At 41.2% G+C, this 26,353-nt stretch overlaps 4 protein-coding genes across 5 annotated transcripts; 2 read left to right on the plus strand and 2 right to left on the minus strand.

Moving 5' to 3' along the window:
- Positions 1 to 494: 494 nt before the first annotated feature.
- Positions 495 to 7,201, plus strand: capn10 (calpain 10). The gene is made up of 13 exons (XM_062429011.1): positions 495 to 766; positions 1,169 to 1,422; positions 1,820 to 1,951; positions 2,065 to 2,261; positions 2,440 to 2,669; positions 2,751 to 2,892; positions 3,034 to 3,200; positions 3,286 to 3,542; positions 3,682 to 3,884; positions 4,481 to 4,736; positions 5,333 to 5,523; positions 5,632 to 5,677; positions 6,085 to 7,201. The coding sequence occupies exons 2-13, from the start codon at positions 1,279 to 1,281 to the stop codon at positions 6,112 to 6,114; spliced, it is 1,995 nt and encodes a 664-aa protein (XP_062284995.1). The 5' UTR covers positions 495 to 766; positions 1,169 to 1,278; the 3' UTR covers positions 6,115 to 7,201.
- A 111-nt stretch (positions 7,202 to 7,312) lies between these two features.
- eif4e2 (eukaryotic translation initiation factor 4E family member 2) lies at positions 7,313 to 15,052 on the plus strand. Of its 2 annotated transcripts, none has more exons than XM_062429020.1 (9): positions 7,313 to 7,407; positions 8,272 to 8,383; positions 8,492 to 8,626; positions 8,734 to 8,838; positions 8,952 to 9,104; positions 10,954 to 11,094; positions 13,602 to 13,678; positions 13,768 to 14,943; positions 15,024 to 15,052. In XM_062429020.1, the coding sequence occupies exons 1-7, from the start codon at positions 7,388 to 7,390 to the stop codon at positions 13,635 to 13,637; spliced, it is 702 nt and encodes a 233-aa protein (XP_062285004.1). In that variant the 5' UTR covers positions 7,313 to 7,387; the 3' UTR covers positions 13,638 to 13,678; positions 13,768 to 14,943; positions 15,024 to 15,052. The 2 variants fall into 2 exon arrangements, with proteins under 2 accessions (XP_062285004.1, XP_062285003.1); XM_062429019.1 differs by having other exon boundaries at positions 10,954 to 11,090.
- A 39-nt stretch (positions 15,053 to 15,091) lies between these two features.
- On the minus strand, positions 15,092 to 17,767 carry LOC133990827 (phospholipid scramblase 1). Its single transcript, XM_062429234.1, has 7 exons — positions 17,419 to 17,767; positions 17,237 to 17,314; positions 16,936 to 17,128; positions 15,574 to 15,685; positions 15,391 to 15,490; positions 15,200 to 15,258; positions 15,092 to 15,118 (listed from the first exon to the last, which is right to left on the minus strand). Exons 1-7 carry the CDS (start codon positions 17,765 to 17,767, stop codon positions 15,092 to 15,094), a joined length of 918 nt encoding a protein of 305 aa, XP_062285218.1.
- A 2,063-nt stretch (positions 17,768 to 19,830) lies between these two features.
- Positions 19,831 to 26,353, minus strand: chrng (cholinergic receptor, nicotinic, gamma). The gene is made up of 12 exons (XM_062429237.1): positions 26,290 to 26,353; positions 25,338 to 25,474; positions 25,205 to 25,249; positions 24,949 to 25,073; positions 24,510 to 24,665; positions 21,550 to 21,647; positions 21,221 to 21,421; positions 20,934 to 21,048; positions 20,725 to 20,839; positions 20,391 to 20,631; positions 20,165 to 20,298; positions 19,831 to 20,052 (listed from the first exon to the last, which is right to left on the minus strand). The coding sequence occupies exons 1-12, from the start codon at positions 26,351 to 26,353 to the stop codon at positions 19,831 to 19,833; spliced, it is 1,653 nt and encodes a 550-aa protein (XP_062285221.1).

Consider the following 26,353-nt stretch of genomic DNA (forward strand, 5'->3'; position numbering starts at 1 on the left):
GATCTTCTTTCCTCTCACATTAATCATCTCACAATCCCTCAGATTTATCTACTGACCCTTTGGATGGGCCCGAATCCTAGGTCGGGAACCACTGGACTAAACTAGCTAACAGTATATAAAGTAATTCAAACTAGCGCCAACTCCAGCAGCTTCAGTATTAATAATCTAATGATGTCATATATAATAATATATCAATCAGAGGGATGAAATACATTTACTGTAATACTTTAAGCACATTTTGCTGCTGTTACTTCTTTTCACTTAAGTGGGACTTTCACTTGTAATAGAGTATTTTTTGCCTTGCTGTACTGGTGCTATTACTAAACTAAGGGACGTGACTACTTCTGCAAGCACGGCCAATATTGTGAGTTACATCTCATCCATACAAACACATCAGTCAGTGATCACATGTAATTCATTTCACCACCAGTAGGCGGCAGCCGTGTTCAGCGGAAGGATTCACTTTATGAATGAGCTGCTGGTGTCCAAACGGAAAGGACCTTATTTGTTATCATACTTAGCATTATGATAAGTCTGGTTTGCGAGCGTCGCTTGTCATAACGAAATCTTCTGTACTTTTGGTCGAAAGCTTGCTGCTGTGTTGTGGTGCTGATGGCAGTTCTGAAACTATGATAAGATGAAACGATATGGAAATGCTACATGTGGGCATTTCCCACAAGCTAGCTGTAGCTAACGGCTAGCTAGCTGCTATGTTATGATGAGGACAGACAGTAGCGAGCGGAAAGATGCTTAAAAGAGGAGAAAGGTAAGACACAGAAAGGACAGGAGATGGTCACCTTATTATATTATATTGTATACTAACGTTAAATCTAAATGTGGAGACCCAGTTTCTACAACTTTACTTTATATTTCGCTGTTATTACGAGGATGTTAGCAAGTGAATTCAAACTCCTGTTGAATACACACAAAATATGGTTTATTTCCCTTAAAACACACAAATGTAGTATGATGAAACATTAGCAAATCTGTTGGAACATCATTTTATTTATATCAAGAACATATGTGGACCAAATTTATTAGGTGTATTTACAGATACTCAAGTTAAGCACAGCATTATTTAAAGCTACAAGATGCATGCTTATTTATGGTTGTGCTTCAGTATGATTTGAGCAAAGATAACGCATACATTACTTTACATTGTGTTCAGGTGCTATACAGGTATAAAATGTACATGGAGGCGGTGAAAATGGTCACAGCTGGCTAAGGTTCATCCACTGACCTAAAAGGTACCGAACCAGCTTCAACCACAGAGGCGCCATGAAAGCAGAGGGTAGGGCAGAGTGTGCAGGTGAGACTCTATTTGAGGACCTGGACTTTCCCTCTGATCTTACATCGCTGCTCTCTGACAGCTCCACGCCCATCGCCAGGCTGCAGGGAGACATCACCTGGAAGCGCCCACAGGTGAAGGGGAAATGCTCTGTGAAATCCTTGTTTGTTGTGGCATGATCATTTGACTTTTACATTACAAGTAGTCATGTAGCGTCACAGGCTGATGTAGTAAACAAAGAGGGATTTCCCCTATCTGGTTGTTAATTTGAATACTGCAGGCTTAAATTTATTGTTGAGTATTTACCCCTCCAAAAATATGTAATAAATAATTTCTGAAGCTCATAAATAGTGGTACAAACGAATACTGTGAGAGGAATCTAAAACGATTTAAATCAACATTTCTTGCCGCTTTCAGTTTAGCCTATAATTGGACATTTTTTCAACATAAATTCCAATTTTCAGGCTCTGTGCAAGTCTTCTGTATGTCAGAGAGTCTCATTCCTCTTTAAATTCAATCTCATACCTCTAGGAGATCTGTCAGTCACCAGCTCTCTTCCCTGAAAACATCAACTTGGCTCATGCAAAACAAGGCCTGTTAGGAGACTGCTGGTTTCTCTGTGCATGCTCCGTGCTGCTCAAGAACAAACATCTTCTGATCAAGGTAGAGCTGCAGTATCTGTATTTTTTTTTAGATTTTAACGATTATATCAGCAGTTTATTGGTGTTTTCTGTGTCCTACACTGTTGTATTTACTTACATTATAACCCTCTGTAGGTGTTGCCTCCAGACCAGCCCCAGTGGGGTGATGGCAGGTACAGGGGCTCCTTCCAGTTTCACTTTTGGCAGCAGGGACACTGGACAGAGGTGACCATCGACGACCGCCTGCCCTGTATCAATTCAGCTGTCTGCTTCTCTCGCTGCCACTCCTCCACTGCCTTTTGGGTAGCCCTATTGGAGAAGGCCTATGCCAAGTGAGTAGCTTGTGGAATTTCCCTTTCTTACCTCTCTGTTTACCTCAAACTGAACTTTGATTTGGGAGAGATTTTTTGTTTTAACTTTTGGATTCTTTAACTTGGTCATATGTTGCCAACAATGAATTTAGAGGGTTGTGGAAGTCTCATTAGCAGTTGTGCCTTCCATCCTCTTCAGACTTCATGGGTCATATGAGCGACTCTGGGCAGGGCAGGTCTCTGAGGCATTGGTGGACTTGACTGGGGGCCTGGCAGAGCGCTGGAGCTTGGCAAACGTTGAGTCAGAGGAGGAGCAGAGACCAGAACAGGACAGTGACCAGGGCAGGAGGAGAAGGCTGGATCTAAACCTTCTCTACCCGGTGAAAGATGACTGCACGCTTAGCTGTTCCACTCACAGCAGCCATGGAGGTCTGAAAAGTGTTTGATTTTTGCAGATACACATTTTTTTATTTGTTCTGCATCACCTAATGTTATCTCTGCCTGTTTTAGGTGCCAGTGAGCTGGGTCAGTACCATGCTCTGACTATCATGGAGTGGTTGGACGTGAAGACGGTGTCGGGGAGTGAAGTGCAGCTTCTCAGGATCAGAAACCCCTGGGGGAGGTGCTGCTGGGGAGGAGCCTGGATAGAAGGGTAACGTAGGCATATCTGTGTGCATACCCGTGTTTGTTTGTGTCACAGTGAAGAACTGTTCCTTGCAGATGATGTTTAACCTCAGTCAGAGTTGATCTGTATTGTCTCTCTCGCTCTCTCACTCTCTCCTTCTCTCTGCAGTGGTGCAGGGTGGAACTCTGTCGACTCTGTTTGTGCTTTGGACCTACAAGCCAGGGTGGCCGAGGGCGAGTTCTGGTTGGATGAGACAGAATTCTTGTCCCAGTTTGATGATATCACAGTGGGCTACCCTATCAGTGTGGAGGGACACCTAAAAAGTTTATATACTGGTATACCTTATTTCTCTTAAGAGAATTTTAAGCTTTCAGTCTCTGATTATGCCTTTTTTTTAACCCTACAACTCTCCTCCAACAGGAAATCTGCTTACACACAGCCATCAGCTGGCTGGACAGTGGGTGAAAGGGCACTCTGCTGGTGGTAGTCGAAACAGCAGCAGCTACAGCACTAACCCCAAGTTTTGGCTCAAAGTGTGTGAGAAAGGAGAGGTGCTGGTAACCCTGCTGCAGCATAGGAAGTGGAGGAACACGGACAAATATGCACAAACGCCTCTTGAGGACAGCGAGAACACAAAGCACCAGCATTACCAGGCTATCGCGCTACACATATGGAAGGTTTGTGCCATCACTCACAGGAAAACAAGCGTTGCTGTGTGTGTGTGTGTGTGTGTGTGTGTGTGTGTGTGTGTGTGTGTGTGTGTGTGTGTGTGTGTGTGTATCACCTTGTGTCCTTTTTGTTTTTTTCTATCACCAGGTGGAGAAGAAGCGCTTTAATCTGAGCAGGATGTTAAACAAACCTCCTTGTGCTTCTACTTACTGCCACACCTATGAGAGGGAGGTGGTGCTCCATGAGCAGCTGGAGCCTGGATTCTACCTACTGATCCCAAGTACCTACCAGCCAGGAGCTGAGGCCCGCTTTCTCATTAGGGTCTTTTCCTCTTCATCCACATCCTTCAGGTAAGGACCACATAATAGGAAAAATAAGTCAAAGTCTGTCTCATCTGTGTAAAAATGACCGGAAACATGCAACACATCCATGTCTTAGGGGTTCAAAAGTTTTTATTTAAACATGTAATTTTCCACGGAGCCCGACTAGGCTCATCATGAGGGAGAAAAAAGCAACACATTTGAGTGTGCAAATTACTAATTAATTCTCTTAAATTAATAAACTGTACACACAAATTAATCTTAATCACAGTAACGTTAGTAACAATAGTTGACATTAAACTAATGTTTAAAAGATGTCAAAAATAGCACAACAGGCAAACAGGATAAATCTGAAGTACATACTATGCCCAGATCTCATAAAAAAAAAGAATGAAGAGTGACACCTGCTGGTCTATTTGAAAAGCATATTTTAAAAATGATCAACTAATAAATTAAATTGTTTAAAAAAAATCCCTTTACACACTTAGAGCTGTTAATCCATGCATTTTACACAAAGATTATTTTACTACAGTTACTTTTCACAATTTAACTGGCTGTGTTTTGTTTGTATTTGTTATGTGTCTGATTGAATTATTCATCACACAACAAGTCCATGTCCTCCTCAGTGCCCTGAAGAGCCCAGCACCTTCACTGCCTTCAACAACAGATGGAGAATGGGAGACAAGTTACTTCCGGGGCTCGTGGGTGGAGGGAAGCACAGCTGGAGGAAGCAGGAACTTCCTGTCTCACTGGCAGAACCCCTGCTTCCCTTTTACATTGTGCGATGAGCCAGTAGTGACATCAGAAGTTAATGTCAGCATTACCTTGCACCAGAGCCGCCCCAACACTGACCTGCACCCTATTGGCTTCCACATTTATAAGGTCAGTCAAACATTAAGGGAGATAACGGGGGTCATTTAGAGTTATGGGGCATTTCCCAAAAAACAAACCACACACAAAGATTTTTTCATATTCGACAGAAACACATGGTCTCTCTTAAAAGAAGGAAACAGGGAACTGATTTTAAAAAAATACATATGTGTGAGACAGTGCAAATTAATCAATATTGACACCAATGAAAATGTGCCAGAGTTACCTCAACACCCAATTTTCAACTGTACTTACAGTCAACACATTAAGTAAAACAACCCAACAAATAACATATTACACTCTTGCTCACTTATAACTTTCATGATGATGTTAAATTATAACAATTTAAGCAAGTTATAAAATGTCATGAACAAATTAGGGTGACTCAAAAAAAGGTCAGTTCATTCATGAGTACAGATATCTTAAATTATGCTGACTGTGCAAACACCACCACTGCAGTAAAGAGGAAGAGGAACAGGACAGCTTGCACAAACTTAAAAAAATGTCCCTATTATACCGTCATCATCTATCTATACTATCATCATATTAACTTGTGATGTGTAGCAGCTGTAATTGTAGTTCTTGAGTGATTTTGACTTTGTATCCAGGTCCTAATAGAGGAATCTGGGCAGACGTTACCCAGAGAGGATCCTGTGGCCAGCTGTGTCCCCCACTGCTACATCCAGGACGCCAGCTTGTCCTGCTGTCTTCCTCCTGGAGCTTACACCATAGTGCCATCCACCTATCAGCCTGACTGCTCGGCAGACTTCACCCTCAGCCTGGCTCGCAGAATACACAGGTCAGCTTTGTTCTTAAACTGTCTGCCATTACTTTTTTGAACTTGTAATCAGAATGGGTGATAGTTTCAGTTCATATTAGAATAACATTCTGGATGTGTATCTTTCAGGAAAGTGGTGAAAAGCCAGGAGAGGCTGGGCAGTGCCATTCGAGAGGTAAGTAACAATCAATTGATTCACAAAATTTCCTTTGTTGAAGTCATTTATCCAATAAAAATGCTAAACATTTGGTTATCCAGCTTATCAAAACTAAATATTTGCTCCTTTTCTCTATTTTATATCATCATTTTGTCACTATTTTAAAGATTAAAAAAAAAAAATAAACAAAAAGATTGATAATGAAAATAGTTCTTAGTTTCAATAAATTTGATCTCTCTTGCCGCACGTGCTCCAACAAAGCTCAGATCTAACATGTTGAGAGGAGGTCTAATCTAAAGGGCAAAATGTGGCAAAATAACTGTTGCTGTCTGCTTATATTCATGTTTTAAGTCTGTTATTGTGGTCAGAAGATGGCAGCACTTGAATAATTAGTCTGTGTTGCTCTGTCTCTCTCTGGGCGGCAGGTCTCTCACATCTCTGTGATGCAAAGCTAGTTCTCTGGGACTTTTACTGCTCCACTGACGTCGGCTCACCTCCCCGTCCCTCTTGGCCCATGATGAAAGAACCAGTTCTCCCATCCACCCGCATCATGGAGACTTGTGTGTGTGCGTGTGTGTGTATGTATGTGTACCACGAGTGGCTGAGAAGGCAGGCAGAGAGATTTAGTGGGAATGTATGTGTCGGGACTCCTAGAAACCCCTTTATCCTGAACCGCTGAGGCTCAGGGTTGATGAGCAGCCACACACTCATCAGCGATTAGGACATCAGAGGTTGTCGGTGGGCTGGGCTGCTAATGAAGTATGACGGGACTGGCTGGTGTAAACAAACAGCCGCCATTGAAGAGGGCCGCCACTGCTGTTGCTCATTCACTCACTGGTGCGCCTGCCGGCCCGGAACAAAGGGCCCTCTCATGAAGGTCCTCACAGAGGCACAGGGGGCAATGGGCGAGGGGATGGTCTCCGACTGTATAGCCAACCAAACCACACCACACCATACCGTGCCATACCATGCCAGAGTTTTCCAGCCATCCCTCAACCCCAGACACTCCTTATCTATCTTGCAGCTTTTGTCTCCAGAGTTTCCTCACAAGCCTTTTTGCAAACCTTCATCCTCAAACTTGCCCTCAGTAACACTAAAGTCAGACTGGACCTAAAGATGTCCGCCTGGTTGCTGACTCCATCCTCAGCCCCCAGCTCCCTTTCTGTCCCCCTCAGACTCAGTCCACAGCTCTGCTTGGACCTGAACAGAGACACTGTTTGAAACAGCCGCAAGAACAGATGACAGGCGGAGGGATGGAAGGGATGAAACAAGGGATGCGGCACATCAGAAGAGACCGGCTCATATGAAGAAGCCGCCGGTCCTTTTTATGTTGAGGCTGCTGTATGTGTGGTGGTGGTGTGTGTGTGCCTGCTTGTACACATGTCTGTGTGCACTGAAGTCACAGGGTTTCTGATTATTGCTGCACTGGAGCCACTGTTTACAGAGACTATGATTAACTGATAAGATTGGTACTGTAATGTGTATTTATTACATTTGAGAGCCATCTATATGAGAAGAAGAATAAAAAAACGTATGTCATGATCTCTGTGTGTGAATTTGTTATATCTACATCACGCATGTCTGAATCATGTTGTGAAGAAACCGGTTGAGCTCCACGTTCATCACCCAACTAGGCGTGCGCGTACACGCGCATTCACTGCGCGCCACCGTTCCTGCGGAATTCAGGAGGCTGTGGTCGGACTGCGAAAAGCTGCCACCTTCAAAATAATGAACAACAAATTTGACGCGTGAGTACTAAAAAGTTTCTGCGGAATGTATGTTAGAAAGCAGGGTCCCTGTCGCGCCTGCAGATTCACTGGGGAGCGTAACGTGAATGAAAGCTGTTGCGCTGCGTGTAAAAAGAGAGGTGTGTCAGCTTAAATGCATGCTCCTGGGTGCTGTGTGCGCTTATAAACCCACATGACAGCAGTGTTTTCACGCACAGGTGTGTTTTGAAAAGAAGGGAAGCAGCAACATAGAGTAAATTGTGATTTTAATGGGTAACGTGATGTGTTGTTAGCTGTTAGCTTAGCCTGACGGAAGACGGCTAGGCCCTAAGCCACGGTGTGGAAGTAGTTGAGTGGCGGGGAAAGACGGACGCAGACTCTGCTCTAACTAGACAGCCATGACCCTAAACACGGGCAGATAGCTAACAGTGTGCTGAAAGCTACTTGCGTTCAGGACAGTTACTGGAGGTGTGTACATGTGCACCATTCAACAGTGCACTAGTTTACTTAGCTCAAACTAATACAGGCTAATAAAACATATCTGCAAAAAATCTAGCCTCCACGAAGATTACAATGTTCAGTTTATGTTTTTACTGATTTAGTTTTTATTCACCTTCATGGCCATTTTGGAGGCTGTATTTGTACTACTCATATGTCAATGAGGGTTGACTAAATGCTAGAGACACCTATCAGTGACACCACAAACTACAGCTTTCAAAATAATAAAGTTGAATGACTTCCTGAAACAGTTTCAACAAAAACTGGACACTATTACTTTAATGAAGACAGGATTTATTGTAGGTCCGTTGTATCAGGCTGGTAGGTGTAGCCAGCCCCAATTTAAATATGGTCAAAGAGTGAAGTGTCTGTTTCCATCAAATCTAGTCTGAAAGACGATGACAGTGGAGACCACGACCAGGATCAAGGCTCACCGAAAGACGGTGAGAAGGAAAAAACCGAAGACGAAGACAAGGAACAGAGCATTTCCAAGAAAAAGGTGAGCCTTGAGTATTTAGCAGAGACTGACTCTTTATGTTTGTAACATCTGATGGTGAAATAAACCAACCCCCCCCCCCCCCCTCCTTTTTTTTTTTTTTTTTTGTAGATGGTGGTACCAGGGGCAGGAGAGCACCCTCTTCAATACAACTACTCCTTCTGGTACTCCAGACGCACCCCGGGGAGACCAGCCAGTACCCAGAGCTATGAGCAGAACATCAAACAGATTGGCAGCTTCGCCTCGGTCTGTTGCTCTTTACTCCAGTTCATCACCTTAGCCTGAAAATAGACCAAATTTATGAAAACAAGCTCATCATGAGTCATTCTTCCACTTTTCTATCCCTTCCGTAGGTAGAGCAGTTCTGGCGTTTCTATAGTCACATGATCCGGCCAGGTGATCTAACAGGCCATAGTGACTTCCATCTCTTCAAGGAAGGCATCAAACCTATGTGGGAGGTGGATACCCTAAATTCTGCACAACATGGATTTCACAGTGCCTCATAATTTATAGAATCCAGTTTGGTTTTACAAATGCAAGGGCATTCTGAAAATGCGTGTGTCATGTTTAGGATGATGCCAATAAGATGGGTGGTAAGTGGATCATCCGTCTGAGAAAAGGCCTGGCGTCTCGATGCTGGGAGAACCTGATCCTGGCTATGCTGGGGGAGCAGTTCATGGTTGGAGAGGAGATCTGCGGGGCTGTGGTATCAGTACGCTTCCAGGTACACTCACAAACACACACCCACTAAATGTGTTATGCACTCCCTACCAGGGTTATTATAGTTTTGAAAATTTCATTAGTTTATATTTTTCTTTAGTTTTTCAGTTTTTTTGTTTTTTTTTATTGGCAAATGCTATTTGCACCCCAATACAATTAGAAGTGGATACTATTTGTACCCTGGTATATATAGCAAAGTGTTCTATTTGCACCCGTCTCGGTGCAAATATCAATGTATGCTATTTGCACCCCAGTACAATTAGGAGTGCATGCTGCGGGACTGAGTGTCGGAGGGGAGCGTCTGGAGATATGCGGAAGACTCCCGTATCCCACCGGGACAGCGGGATAAATATACGTCGCTGTTCTCTTCTGTATATTATATAATAATTTCTATCCAGTGAGATCTATCACTTCTCGGTGTGAGAAATGTCAGGTGTGGCGTGTGAATGGTTAGAGCAGCTTGAAATGCATGTGTCTCACGGCCAATGCCTGAGACTAGAGAGTTCTGAAATGTATTTAGTATCCATGGCAACCATACACTTGTCTATCAAGATTTGATTTCCATCATATAACAAACTGAAGTTGTAAATTCAGGTTTTTTTGGGATTGTTTGCATTTACTTAACACAGTTATGAAGATGCAGCAGTTTTTACGCTCAAAACATTATCAATATATAACTGCTGCTGCAAAGACTCGAACCCGTGTCTCTTGCACTAATGACGGACACGCTACCCATTACGCCAACACTTCGGTCCTACGTAGTGATGTGACAGCCCAATATATTTGCCAATATGGAAGATGGATATTGGCGACAAATAATTTCTAACTGACAAACTGACGCTTGTATGCATTCACTGAGGAAAGAATATGAAAATATAATACAATTTTCCCGCCAGAAATGTCTTTAGAACAAACATTAGAGATGAAACCTTTCTAAATTCGCCCTTTTCTGCTGGCGTGGAAGATGAATATCCTCCATGTTTTCATGTTGTTATACGTCTAGGGTGCAAATAGCTCAGCTGTGTGGCCGAGGCTATTTGTCCCGGGGGTGCAAAATAGACACTCCGTTTTTTATTTGTTTAGTTTTAGTTAGTTTAACAAGTGATTAAGTAGTTTTAGTTTAGTTTTTATTTTGAGGAATTGACTAGTTTTAGTTTAGCTTTTATTTTGTTTTAGTCTTAGTCTTAGTTTTTCAGGGATTAGGAGGAAAGCCTTGATTTGTAGAAGCTGAAAAGGATGAAATAATGCCTGACACTGAGGTAAAGTTTGCTGTGTTTGTGGTGCAGCTGTCTGACGGTGAGCGTTAGCTGACTCTTGCTTCTCTGTTGAGAGCTTCGAAGGTGGACTTTCAAATAAGTGGGATTTTTCCCTTTTAGCTGTATCCCACAAATGTTCACATCACTTTTCATCACAACACTTTTACTTTTATCTACTACGGGGTCAAAGTCAAAATATTCCCATATTAGTCTGTGACATTTTCTGCCTGGAACAACTTTTGACTTTCTAGAAAATTGTAAATCACAAGTCAAGCATCTTCTTCTTGTACGTTATGCGGCACCTGCTCTGCTGCCGCCCATTGGAACTAGCCCATTATCTCAAGGAGTCAAACTGAACAGGACACAGTAAAAAAGAAAATCAAGGGAGAAAACTGTTATTCAGTTTAGCATTGTTCATAGTAGTTTTTATTTAGTTTTGGTTTTTTTTAAAAAAAGTATCATTTTTATTTTTATTTCAGTTAACTAAATCATTTTTTCACTGCTAGTTTTAGTTTTAGTCTTAGTTTTTCGTTAACTATAAAAACCCTGCTCCCTATTTCAATATGCTAACACCTGTCCTCTGTTTTTTATTTCCAGGAGGATATCATCTCCATCTGGAACAAAACAGCAAGTGACCAGTCGACCACGGCCCGCATCAGAGACACGCTGCGCAGAGTCCTCAACCTGCCTCCCAACACCATCATGGAGTACAAGACCCACACAGACAGCATTAAGTATGTATGTCTCATCATTTTTATTATTTTTTCTCCAACCTATCTCTTTCTCACACACAACTATATGCATGCTCACAATCTTTATATTTTGTCACCCATGATGCATTGTCATATCACGCTGTAACTAGGGGTGTCACGATCTCGATTGTAAATCGAATATCGATCGAAATGACCTCACGATCTCGACCTTCGAAATCAAGGGAGGAATCAAAGATGTAGCCACGCACCAATGTCACGTCCCGCAGGCGAGTCAAGAGGGGAAAAGACATGCACGTGTTGAAATGCGGCGAGTCAACATTACCTCCTCTAACCTTGAACCTGCAGCCGGTAAAAATACACCATGGCAACCGCTGATAGAGGAGACACATCCTGCTTTTCCGTTATCCGGTAATTACCGGACTTTGACTGGTAAAATCTGCTGATGTCCGGTAATTTTTAACCCCTCCGGTCAAAATGTCCGGTGAAAATATTCCCTCTAAGCACAATTTGAATTTCGTATGTCACAGTATGTACTTTTGATGAGGATAAACTGATATTTGACAGCCCCGCTCATCGATGCCGCAAGTGCGCAACGAGACGCCATCGCTGTAATGACAGTGCTCTGCGGCTATGGGGGTTTTAACTTCTTAACAGCCTGTGAAGTTCTGATCAAAGATTTCAGCGAAATCTACCCAGAGTGGGCTGAACTGGCCAAAATAGCCTGCGTGATCCCTGTCTACAGTGTGCCAGAACCGGATCAAAACAGCGCAGCAAAGTCGCCTGAGGGAGAACAAGGTCACTAGACTGATGCGCATTGCAAGTTGCAGAGAGACACTTGAGACTTTTGATTTTAATTCAGCCGCTGCACAGCTCACTGCAGCGAAAATGCATAAAAAGTAGGCTGAAATGTCACAAGCCAGAAACATGTTAAGGGATTCTTTAGATGGTTTTCATAGTTTTTATTGCATCTATTTGATTTCAAGTTGGCAGTACGCTGCGTTATTAAAATGGTATGAGCCAGTCCAGATGTGTTTTTTTGTTTGCAAATTGTAGTTGTAATTGTTTTGCAATTGTTTTATGTTCATGTTAAAAGAGCGCAGGCTTGTGCAATATTTATTTATTTATTTTAGAAGTTACGCATGTGAGTCAATTGACAGCACTCATTTTATTTGATATAGCCTACTTTTCAATAAAAAGATTACGCTATAAATTGACATGCCTTGATATCATTCTTATATAGCCGCATTTTTTCTAGCGGAAACCCTGGACACATCAACTAAACTTGAACTGGTTGCCGGTCTGGTGGGGGGTGCGATTGGTCTAATAAGCAGCAACACAGAGCTATAAGGACGCTGCGCTCTCACACGCGCTGCATTGATAGTCACACAAACGCATGTGCGCGCAGACTCTCTCTAGCGTGCACTCTTGTTCGCTGGCTGCAGATTTCGGGAGATTGTATATATTTGCGGGCGTCAGGGAGCCGCTATCAACATGCAGGACACTCCCGAAACTTCCGGGAGAGTTGGGATGTCTGCACTAAAGCAATAACTAGCGATATAGGGGTATTTGTAGCACCAGAAATGCTACTGTTAAGATACAGTTAGGACACTGTTAGGACAGTTAACACACTTAATTGTTCAGGGATGGCTATGGACATTAGGCTGTTTTAATTTAGTTTTTGTTTTATTGTGAACTTCAATATCATTTAATATGAAAAGTGCACACTGCAGTTACTAAATGGTCGCTAAATGGTCGCTACACTGAATTTTGACAGTAAGGCTTTAGTGTGGTATATTGCAAACAACTGGTGGAGATTATATCACTCATGATTAGTCTAAAAATGGCATAGGCATCTGTGCTAAAAGGACCCCCAAAAAAGGATTGAGAAATCGAATCGAATGGAATCGTTACCTTAAAATCGAATCGAGGATTTGGAGAATCGTGACACCCCTAGCTGTAACTGTTATGAATTATTAGTATGGCAGCCAACCGTGCTGATCTGTTTAACTGAAAACTAATCTTATTGGAGTAGTGCTGAAATTGTTCTTTAATCGTATCAATTTACAACCATTTTGATAGTCAATTAATGAATTAATTTATCAAGAAAGAATTACATTTGCAGGTAACTTCATAAATGTGATAATTTGTCATCTTTCTCTTGTTTATATCTTTGTAAATATATTGTTTTGGGGTTTAGAACTGTTCTGACAAATTAAGCAATTTGAAGAGAAACTGCATTTCTGTACTATCTTATGTTATTGAATAAACCACAACATTTCTCTGAAAATTTGATTCACTAAATAAATTGTATTATCACAAAACTTAACTGTAACATAAGGGGCACAATGTTTTTCTTTAGTTGTTTTATGAGTTTTAAGAAAGACGTAGAAAATACATTGTTGTAAACATCTCTATCATATTTGTTTTGCTTTTGCAGCGAATTGAAGTAGCTTGGGATCTCAGTTAAAAAGAGAAAGATATATAAAGAATGTGTTTATTTGACTGTGAATGATCTGTGCACTGTATTTGCAGAGCATGGGAAGACTTCCATGGTCTGGTGAATGCTAGCGGTGGACGATAAGCTCCTGGCATAGTGAACCTCTGCAAGGGTTTGTTTGTCATTTGTTACATCAGCTGATTACTGTTACAGTTTTACTTTTAGTGCTCTAATACCCGTGTTGTTTCTCTGTTTGTGCAGGTGTGTGTATATGTGATGTGCTGAGGGATGACAAGTCCAGGGACAGATACCTCTGCGTGGATTGGCACTGTGTAATTTGGAGACAGAGCAAAGGTCAGGAACAGAGGCAAGAAGACCATTCCTCCTTTGTGTCAGATTGGAAATGAAGAGAGAACTCGTTCAACGGAACACTGAACCAAGCCGAAGAGAGAAATATGCGTTATTTTTAATCAACCAGAGAAGACTGAAGCCTCAGATTTTTTTTTCTTCATTTTAATTTTTTAATGCAAGTTGTAACTTGCCACCAGAGGGAGGCCATGTGACTGGTGTTTGCTGATCTGGTCAATAGCTGTCGACAAAGTGTACTTGACAAAATACATCAAAACCAATCTAGATCTGATTTTATTGTTTAACAAAACATTGCACGTCCTTCTGTTAAAGTAAGTGTACAGTAGTCAGTTTTATTGGGACTCAAACAGGGTTGCAGGTAGAAGGTATTTTATTACTGTGCTGTATTTTAACTACAATTCCTCTGGACATTTCGAGCTCGAACTATTACTATAATTGTGTACGATATATTTGTAAATGCTGTCCATTTCAAAGATCACTTAACTGAATCAGCAATGATTCTCCATCTTTGACCTGGAAGTTGAATCCCAAAGGATGATGACCATCCTGTGTTGGGCAGAAGGTTGCATAACAGGCATCTTACGAATGGACTGCCAAGCTGCCTAAATCACTGTGCCTGGCCTTGAGCCCGACCGGAACCAGGTCTCCCTCCTGTCAGTGTTGTCTTTACCTTGCCTACAAAGAATCCAATGGGCTCTGCTTTAATGTCCTCAACTTATAGTTGTCAACTGTGGTCTGAAAAGCTGACCTTCACTCCCTTTTTCATTTTGTAGTACAAGAAATGAAACAGGGCCCAGGTTCAGGGTCTGTTACAGTTTTCATCTATTCCTTGGGAGTATTTTTTGGAACCATATCAAGAAAAGCTCCTGTAGTTTGTTGAGAAACTGTAATGCTACCACATGTTTGGTGGTGTGATGATGGGTGCAGGTGTGTGTCAAAAGTGGAAAAAGCACTGTTGGATGTACACCTGATGGATTATAGCAATAAATGTCAAATATGCATCTGCTGCTAAAACCGATTCAGTGTCATTTTCTTTCATAAATGCTAGAGATGAATTGCAGCTATGAGGTTATTCACCCTCAATTCACTCCAGCCCCGTCTTGCTTTAAAAAAATACAATTTCATGATGTATGAATTGTGCCTTCAAGTCAATGACGTGCCCCTGTTGTGAAGTCCATCAGTGTCATTTTTACTAATGATCAGTTGTTTTCATTGATCAACTCATTTCAAAGAACATATGATCCTGTGGAGATAAAGATAACAATTTTTTAATTGTAACAAATAATTTTTCCACAACAGTGTCAAAAGAAATACAAATGCTTACTATTAAGAACGTGGCTGCCAGCAGCAACAGTTTGGTTTGTGATTCCAGACTTGGTGGCACTGGAAGATTGAAATAGATTCACAGATTATATTACTTATTTGAAATGGGAATAAAGTGCATAACAACTGCTGGTGCCGCAAATGCTTGCATTACTGAAGTTAAAAATGCATCAGGACAGTGTTTCCACTCACCCTCTAATCCAAAATATTCATGGTCCATGTTATGTTCGTCATTGAAGCCAGGCCATTTCTTCCATATTGTGCCAATTTTCTCACCAATATTAGAGACAATCTGGTGTAAATTTAGAAAATACTGTTTGAAATCTCTGCTGGAAAATCCGGGTATATAGACATTATGGGTTGTATAAATATTACCTGGAATTGCTGGTTGGAGAAACAGCGGCATGGGCAGCAGGAACCCTGGATCCTGATGGCAGATGCTCCCTTTGAATCCCACACTTCCAGGAGGGGGGTGAACATGCTCCACCTGAAAAAAAAAACAACACTCAGCAACTTTACAGATCTCCTTACGTAATCATGCAATAAGCAACCTGGCATACACTGGAAAGCACTTCACACACTGGCGCAGCCCAGCCTTGATGCTTGGTTGATCACATTTTCGGCTGTCATGATTCTGCAGCAGGAAAACTATTGTTTACTTGGTGTCAGAGGAGTTCAAACTAGGGCAGGCTTTATCTAGCACAACTGAGAAAATATTTATACCACATAGATCTCTGGTCAGTGAAACCTCTGCCAGGTCAGTCTTAATTGGACGTGTTACTTCAGGAAAACACACAATTTGGCACACAATAGCTCCCCAGTAAGTCCTGGAGTCAGATTTAGGCCAGTTGAAGAAGGAAGTATTTTGACTGCAGAAGACAGGGTGCTGCCATTCCTTTCATTAGCCAACATTCCCATTAGGAAGGATGCCGCATTCCTTTGCTTCCAGTCTAGTACATAACTGTCAGTGTGGCTCCATGCAAACAGCTGTTTTGTGCAATAACCCTCCCAGGTTTAGACTGCACTGTGGTTGCGTGGGACACTAAAGGCCCTCGCTGCTATTTAAAGACAGGCATATATGATGGTTCAGGGTGGGCAGATGCTTGGAGTGACATGGAAAAAGGCTCAGATGACAAGTTGTTCAGTCTGAGAATGTAAAGTATTTCGATTGCTGTTATAGGAATCTGATTAAAGGTTTTAAAGTGTTAAAGGGTTACTTCACCCAAATACCAAAAAATGAAGAAAAATTACAACCCTTTGTTCAGTGTACCTGTTATTCTGGATGCTGTCAACATACTCTTTGCTAGTGAGACTTAATTTTGGTCAAAGCCCCCTAAATAAAACATTTTTAATATTTTTTTTTTTTTAAGTATTCCTCTTTAAAATAAAATATTCATGACTAAATAAGCAACATTTAAAATTAGGGGAAGAAAACATCTTAGCTATTCTTTATTACATTGAAAAACTGAGCAAATCTTCTTTAGGTTCTGTCATATGAGATTTTAGTTAAATCCTGATTGGTGCACTGGACATGACATCACATTTTTCTAACTGAGCCCCCCAATTTCAGACTAGAGAGGCACAGACAAAAACAACATAGACACAAATGTCTCATACAAGATAACAAAAACAGGTCTAACATTGGCAGAAAAATTTATCTTTTATGTAATGATGTGTCTTCAGGGCCTTTAAATTTGGCTCAGTTAATATCAACACAAATACAATAGTTTGGCCTACCTCTGGTATACAGTGCCAATAAGATGCTTTTGAGGTGTGTAGGCTCTCAGCTCCATAAGGCAGCAACCAAAGCAACAGGCGTCCACTCTGAGCGGTCTTTCAAAGTGGAAGACTTGGCGGCCCTGACAGTCATAACCCTGCAAGGAGCAGGCCCGCGCTGGACCGCAACACTGGAGGCACACACAAGAGCTCTCTGATGGGAGGGAAAGATCAAGAGATACCATGAATAACAGTAAATGACTAACATGAATACAGATGCTATAATTATTCTTGGTTAATGCTACTGAACAGGCACTGGTACCTTCCACTGCCACAAGGAACTGTGAACTGCTGGCTCCTGTGGCAATGCTGTAGATCCTCCTGGGAACACACTGTGGCCCTACAATGTGGAAGCATTATTCACTTGAAACAGACATACAGAAACACACAATTACCCCCGCCCCCAACAACAACAAAAAATAACAAGCACTTATTTCTGCAGACCTTGCAACTCTGGTCTGGCAGTGATATGAATCTGGCTGACTGTATCCAGCACAGTCAAAGAGTCTGATCCCTCTGGACCTTCAAGACACAGCTCCTCCACCTCTGGCTTGTTCGGTTTTCCTGGTGGCTCCATGTGGCCATTTTCCATCTTCATTCCAGGAGCAGGACCTGACAGCTGCTCAGCCGATGCCCAGACAGGTGCTGTTTCGCCAGGTTTGGGTCCAGGTGAGTGAGTGTGACTCTCACATGAAGGCCCGCACCTGTTCTGGAAAGCTCTGAAGATCATCTGGATGTGCTTCTCTCGCTCCAGTTGACCAACGGGAAGAGGTTGATTGGTCACTGCTGACATGGTGTAAAACTGAAAATATTTCAGCCTCAGTTGAGTAAATTAGACAAGCTAATATACTTAATACTGTGCGTCAGGTGTGTATGAGATCTGGGTCAGACATAACTTCTTTATGTCTTAATTAACTTGAATTGGGTATAATATTTCAGCTGAGATTGCTCTAGCTCCCCCACGACCCTCTAATGAATGAATGAATAAATTATTATTTTAATTGTCCCGAAGTTCCAGTTTATGCCAGGTGCTCTATTGGTTAATATTTTCCTGAACCATCCCCCCTCAGACTAGAAAAATTAGTAGTACTATTTGGCACCATGCTAAACTGGGTTAAATCATATTAGGGACTACTTTGTATCTATTGTATCTATAACAGATTATAAGTCTGAGAGAAAAAAAAATCACCTGTGGACTTCCATAAGGGTCCATTCTTTCCCCCCTTTTGTTAAAAATCTACATGCTCCCTCTTACTCAGATTATGGAACATTACAACATCTCCTACCATACTTGTGCCGATGACACATAACTTTACATAACAGTGTCACCATATGACTACAGTCCCGTACAACAGCTAAATAAGTGCACTAAACAAATAATCGAATGGATTTGCAAGAACTTCTTAGAGCTGAACTAGAGAAGACTGAAATAATGGTGTTTGGTCGAAAGCGGAAAGACTAAATGTCAGTGCTAGAAATCTCGGTTTGGTTTTGGACTTAAATTTTAACAACCACATAACGACAATCCTAAAGTACGCTTACTACCACCTCATAATTATAGGAAGAATCAAAAGGTTTTTATCAGTCAATATGCAGAAAAACTAGTTCACATGTTTATTTTTACTATTGCAGTGGTGTCTTCATGGGTCTCAACAAAAAATCAATCAGAGAGTTGCAGCTCATCCAGACGAGTTCTCACTAACACCAAGAAAGTAGAGCACATTACACTGGTCCATATTTGACTCCACTTGCTTCCTGTGTGTCAAAGGATATACTTTAAAATTTTACTACTAGTCAGAATGTTCAAGGAAAACATTCTCTAAAAACACTTCAAAAACGTTTCATGATAATTGCATTTTGTTCAAAATTGTGCTCTACCTTATCATACCTTACCTTGTCTTATACATAACAGAGCATTCTGACATAAAATAGCACAATAGAGTATTAAAGTGTTTTCCTTACCATCAATGGACCTCCAGGCATCTACAGTCTGAGATAATCTAACTTTGAGAAGGAGGAGACCAGTCATTGGTTTTCAAGATCAGGAGGGGTTAAACACCAACCTCCTTACCCCTAAAGTAAAGTTAAGTAAAGTTTGGCTTTGTGAGTGTGTGCGTCTGGAGATCTCACTCCCACTCCTGCCCCTGGCTCTGTCTCACCCCCTGACTCTGTTGCCATCCCAACCAGCCGGATCTGCCTTTTGTTGGGGTAGAAAGGCACCACTCAGCCATGTAATTGAAATCCTGCTTCTAGAGGTGGGGGGCAGTGCAGTGGATCTGTGTTTAGTGGGAAGCCTGATTGGAGGTGGGTGGGTGGGTGGGGGGGGGGGGGGGGTTAATACTTTCTGTTTCTCACCGAAAAAGGTGTCAAACACAGGATTAAGAAATTTCTGAGATAGTCAGCTGTGTAACTGCATGATTCCAGTACTTTCATTGATAAAAACATTCATTCAGAACACTTGCCTTCAAGTTACATCAGTTGTTTATTGTTTACCTGTCTCCTTACTTACTTATTGCAAACACTGAGCTGATAACAGACAGCTTTTTGTTATCCAGCATTATATGCAGCAAATATATTGTACAAACTCAACAATCAGTCACAGCTGACACCAGTATGCAGCATTATGGATCATGCATGCCATCCACAACTGTACAGTGGATCCACAATCATCATGTACAGGGCTTCTTTGATGGTTCACAGACCCACATCAGCAAGTGACACCAATGCAGAAAATACAAACAGCCTTATCCTCTGCATTCTTTCGGTGTCCCAGTCATTACTGGAGATCACTGACCGACGCTGTCAGTCAGATTCCAACTTGGTTACAGGTACAAAATCTGGTGATTTTGTTGTGGTTCACCCAAGGAGGTCCGCTCCTATTCCACTCTCAGTTAGATCCGTGAGATTGTACATTGAAGGCAGGTACTTTTTGGGATCACCAAAGAAAGGCGAGGAGGGAGGCTGGTTGAAATGGCCCATTAGGAAGATCCCGATTGTGCCGATAAAAAAGACCAAAGCCATGACAATAAAACAAACCCTGTCAATCACCCGGGCGACTAGGAACCACTCTTCATTCTCCTGGTTTTGAAGAAAAATGTCATATTATTGTATTAGATGTTATCAATTTTAAGTTTACACATACATTTTTAAAAATGGAGTGCACAATCAAATGTGCAAATGTCAAACTTACATTTTGGAAGTCGTTCTGATGCCTTGCAGTTTCAGCTATATGTTTACACGAAGCCACACATTGCCTCAATTCTGGAGAGGCCTTTGCCAGACTGGTACAGAGCTGCTCAGCCGTACCCTCAACCAGCCCCTCATCTGGATGAAAAGCAAACAACAGACTCATGTGCTCATGAATATTCTCTGAATTGCATTTAAACATATACAAACTCCACAAATCCAATACTCACGTAGCTTCTCCAATACTGATTTCATCAATCCATTTCTGTCTTTGAGCCTGGCAAACATGAGTTCAGTCCGAGCTGTTTTCGTTGCATATTCCTCCGCCTTGTTGATGAGTGTCATGGAGCTGCGGCGTCGGCAGGGGACCAGGAACACACCATTCCTGTCAGTTTCTGAAGTGTTGTCATTGTTTGGTTTCCAGGGCCGCATTTGCATCCTCAGCAGTCGAGGTAGGATGTTTAGAAGGACCTGGACACGTCACAGGGTCAAAAGGTAATTCAGTTTCTAATAAGCCTATGTTGACTTCACAGTATTGTCATTCAAGAGCTTAAGAAGTCTCACCTTTCTGACTTTGTCTGTCAATATGTGAGTGTTTGGGGTTCTCAGGGATACGTTGAGAACAATCACACAGTTCATCACTACCATGGTGGCGAATGACATCGCAAACATCAGATACCTGCAGTCGAGGTTGAACTTTATTATATATGTAAGGTGAAATAATTTGACCTCTGAATTGAAGTCTTACAGTGGAATGACACACACAGACTTACTTTCCAATAAGTGGCACAGCCTTTGAAGTCTCTGGAACTTTCTTAGCGATAAGGAGAAGGAACACAGTCTGGCCGAGAAGAATGGCAATAGACATGGTGCACTTCTGACCACCAGCTGCAAAACACGAAACAATATTCAGTCAGCAGAGAGGTGAGATTTTGCGTCAATGAAAACAGATACAAATCACTTGTAATCTCTGTAATTCTGCTATAGATAATGTTGATGAGACAGAGGTGTGACCAAGAAATGATTTGGCATATACAGCTACAAAGAAAGGAAAAAAGACCTTTGGCAGGTAAGAAGTAAACAAGCAGACCAAGGGAAGAGAAGAGCACACAGGGAGCAATGATATTGATGATGTAGAAGAGGGGCTTTCTCTGGATGATGAGGAAGAAGACCACCTCCTGGTACTCCCGTTCATCTTTAGTGTACTGATTGTTGATCACTTTCTTAGCCGGCCTGTGTTTGATGACCCACTCTCCATTCTCTAGAAACAACATAATCAAATATTTCATTCTGCTTTCATTGTCTAAGAACATTTTATTGCACTTTAGATGGTTTTATGCTGTGTACAATGGTCTAATATCTAAAAATGTTGCAATTAGACTGTTGTACCTGTGAAAGCCTCAGGATCAATATCCACCCACTCCAATGTGTGGTTATCCTCCTCTTTTAGAACAAGTTCAATCTCATTGGCATTGTAAGTCTGGGAGCTGCACACAAGGAGAAGATCGAGGGTCTGTCACCACAACAAACACAACCATCTATTCCATTTTACACGACAGCAATGTGAAAAGAGACCATAAATGGGACAATTGTGTCTGGCTTGGAAACACTGGATTCTACTTAAATATAAACTGACATGTGAACAAAAAGGGCTGTAGCCAGGATTTTACAAATACTGAGGCCATCAGTCTAAATTTCTAAGGAGTAACCCCTCCCCCTTAGACATTTGACAAACCGCCAACAAAAGGTCTGTGTACTCATAAAAAATTATCTTATATCCATTATAATAAAGGTTTTTTTTTTTGTTTTTTTTAAATCACATTGATTGATGAAAAAAGTGAACATTAATTTATTTGAGAATCTTTTGTGACAAATGTCTGTGTATTGTTTATTTCATTTGACTCTTTGATTTAACAGTTTGATTATATTTTATTCGGCTACATTATGATGTAACTTCTGTTTCGAAACCTTCTCTACACCACCAGGGTATAAATCTGAAACACTTAATCCCTGTATCATAATGAAGCTTTGCAAAAGTTCAGTCAGGAAGACCATCTTTTTCATGCTCACGTCTGTAGTTTTATTTCTCAACCCTTTTGTCCTTCTCACAACTCATTCATAATTTCCTTGCTGTCATTTCCTGGGGCATCAATTAAGAGGTCAGCTGTTCACATCAGTTGGGGACATCTAGCCAATAGCACAGTGACACGCCTTTATTGTTCCCATATAAAACAAATTTGAAGGGCTGCCTTTTTTCATCTGCGTAATATTGCAAAAATCAGACACATCCTCTCTCAAAATAATGCTGAAAAACTAGTCCATGCATTTGTTACTTCTAGGCTGGATTATTGTAATTCATTATTATCAGGCTGTCCTAACAAGTCTCTAAAGACTCTCCAGCTGGTCCAGAATGCAGCTGCACGTGTTCCGACAAAAACTAGAAAGAGAGATCACATTACTCCCATTTTGGCTTCACTGCATTGGCTTCCCGTAAAATCTAGAATTGAATTTAAAATACTTCTCCTCACTTTCAAAGTTCTTAATGATCAGGCTCCATCATATCTTAAAGAGTTTATAGTACCTTATGTACCTACCAGGCCTACTTGTGGTTCCTAGTATCTCTAAAAGCAGAATGGGAGGCATAGCCTTCATTTATCAGGCTCCTCTCCTATTGAAACATCTCCCAGATTCGGTCCGGGGGGCAGGCACCCTCTCTACGTTTAAGAGTAGGCTTAAAACGTTCTTTTTTTGATAAAGCTTATAATTAGGGCCGGCCAGGCTTGTCCTGGACCAGCTCCTAGTTTATGCTGCTATAGGCTTAGACTGCCGGGGGACTCCCATGATGCACTGAGCTCCTCTGTCCTCCTCTCTCTCTCTCTCTCTATCCATCCATCTATATCCACTAACATTCATGTACTCCTAATGCATTCAATAACCTAAACTTCTTCCCCGGAGTTGTCTGTGCTTTCTCATCTCACAGGTAATCTGGGCCTGTAGACATCCGGATGACAGATTCCAGTCCCGGACCTACTAGCTTCAATGTTGATTTTCAATATGCCTCTCTCTCCTTCCTCTCTCTCCTCTCTACCCCAACCGGTCGAGGCAGATGGCCGCCCACTTTAAACCTGGTTCTGCCTGAGGTTTCTTCCTGTTAAAAGGGAGTTTTTTCTTGCCACTGTGGCAAGAAAAAAGCATGCTTGCTCATGTGGGAATGTTGAGTTTCTTTAAAATGAAACCTGAAGAGTACGGTTTAGACCTGCTCTATTTGTAAAGTGCCTTGAGATGACTTTGTTGTGATTTGGCACTATACAAATAAAGATTGATTGATTGATTGATTTATTGTCAGCCTATTATATTACAGCTGTCTTTTTAAATGTTTTCTCCCTCACTGCTTTGGTGCTTTCTTGGTGCTGTACTGCACACCCCACCCCCTCCCAGTCACCGCCCAGTCTTTCCAGATTCATCAGTGCATCACTTCATCAACCTCATCAGCCTGATCAGTCTCAGCAGGTGTCATCAGCCACGACCACCAACAGTGTCTGGACTCCATGGAGTGATCCATCTTGCTGCTGCTCAGGATTTAAGTCCCTCAACTCAAAATCTCCCTGTAGAGTCTAAGCGCCAAGGACAATATCTAATTATCAATATAATTTATATATAAACAACTGCTTTTTGCATCATTCACTTGTCTCTCCTGAATGAAATGAAATTATTATTTCCTTGCTAAAATTTGTCAAATTTTAAAAATTCTTAGTCTTAAAGAAGTATCTGAATCAGCCTTTAAAATACACCGTGTGTAATTTATGGCTCTCCATGGGTATAGCTGTCAAAGGCAGCAAGAATGTGACCTCTGTGTCCTCAAAGGTATCAACATGAAAAAAATCTAAATTATTACATATTTTGAGGTAAAATACAAACTTTTTTTCTAGATTGAAATGTTTACAATCTGTGATAAGATATATGACGACATATAAAATGTCCATATCCTTCGTCCTAAATAAAGAGTATGTATGAAGAATATATTATATCAGTTATTAAAAGAGATAATGTAGAAAATCCTAAATGTGTGTGATTTGATCGCAAAGATAGTTTAGAGGTTCAGTTTGTGAGAATGTTACTGTTTTTCCCACATTCCCAGAGTTAGAAACAAATAAATGGCTTCAAACAGACCTTTTCATGTATTTAGTGTAGTCTAAAGTATTGTCAAACAGCAACATCAAACTATCCTGGCTCAGCTGTTGAGTGTCTGTGGGATCAAATAACATAATCATGATCCCATAGGCATCCAGGAATTGTCTGAAGGGAGGCCCACATGTCATCAACTCACAGCAAATCTCATCTCTACTCACCGAAACACCATGGTGCAGTTCTGCCAGTCAAAGGGAAAGTAGTTGATTTTGATGGAACAAGAGCTGCGGTAGATGGCAGGAGGCAACCAGTATACACAACCGTTAGGAGACACCAGTGCATTGCAGTAAAGTGCTACCTCGAACTGTCCATCCACACTGTGCACAGGTGAGAACAGAGAGAAAGTGAAATTTGTGTATTTTTGTGTATTAGAGCTCACACATAAACACATTCTCATATACTGTACATTATGTACTTATTACTGAATAAGCTAAAGTTTTAGGTTCTTTCTTTGCTTTTTAAAAATAATCTTTTTGTAAACTTCATATTGGCATTAGTGATAATGATTATTCAGTGTTTCAGTATAACTTTCTCAAGAAGGAACTGCTAGCTGCCATTGAATCAAATGTTGAATTAAAATGTGAAGGTTAATGCACTCACTTGTTCTCCAGTATGATGTCAGGTAGCCATATGCTCTTAGACGGGATACGCATCTCAGATGTGATGTTCCCATACAAAGCTGACCTGGGTGGTTGGTCCCATCTGAGTCTGTAGTCACACCATTGCTACAGAAACAGAAATGATTTGGGGTTTGACTTTTAACCAAGTCTTGCAAATACACTGTGGCATAAAGTGATGTAAAAATAATCATAAGAGCGGCAATAAAATCCATTAGAAGCGGTGTGTGTTTGGTTACCATTTCTATCCAAACGCTTGTTGTCAGGGCCTCTTCCTTTTCATTCTGTATAGAGATGTTCATTCATTTAATAATTAAAAAACACATGTAGTCTCTGGCACTAATCAATAATTACAAACAAAACCTCATTCACCAGGGAGATGAGGTTGGTGAGCGTCATCTTGATGTCGACCTGAATGATATCCCCACTCTTCTCCATGGGTGGGACATTCTTATTGTAACCTTTCATCAAATCCTTGAAAAGTTCCCCCTCAAGGTTGACTGCTGAGGCTGCAGACAAACCACACAGGTTAGAGCAAGAAAAAATTAAGACAAAAATAACACTGATTTCAGTTAACATGTATATATTTTTTATTTTCTTAATAATCTTCTTATCTAATCTTATCTTCTGTATCTTGGTGTGGTCTTGTAATTTGAACAGAAACCTGCATTATAAATTGGTGAGGGTGTGGGATTCGAAAGACATGGGCATTTAGGAAGCAGGTGGGGGTGAGGGGGTAATTAAAGACGCTATCAAATTTCACTGGTATTATTGGTAAATCTGGTATTTCTTGACTTTGACTCATAATAGACACAAAATGTCTATCTCTGCCTATGCTGCCTCAATTTTGGCCATTCTCTCTCAGTCGCCTTATAACTTGGTGAACATACAATACAAAATCATAGGAGTGCCACTTCTCTCACTCAATAGCCATGAGTAATTTACCTAAAATTTACCAACCACAAACAAATGTTTCCAGCATTTGGGTGGTGTCTAATATTACAGTAACTTCAAATCTTCTGTATTAAATATCACAACAAACACCTGATGGTCCTTCAGGTAAAACAAGTGTAACTGATTATGAATTTTACACAGACTAACACTAGACTGTACAACATTTAAAAACACATCATGAGTATTGTACAGCGTAACAACTGTGTACACTCCCTGCCAAATAATGAAGTACAATAATGTAAAAATATCTTCAAAACAAAAAGTATATCTTTGCTGTTTTAATAGTAATTATTCATTACTGAATCTGTCACAGTTTGGTATGGCTTTGCTGAAAGGTCTGCGTCAACCTGGCAGCAACCAGTGTTCCTACCTTTGGCAGAAATCATAAACACCCCCACGAGGAGTAACAGGGAGCGAGGAGGTCTAGAATCCAT

The sequence above is a fragment of the Scomber scombrus genome, chromosome 11 (genome assembly GCF_963691925.1).
Source record: "Scomber scombrus chromosome 11, fScoSco1.1, whole genome shotgun sequence".
Lineage (NCBI taxonomy): Eukaryota > Metazoa > Chordata > Actinopteri > Scombriformes > Scombridae > Scomber > Scomber scombrus.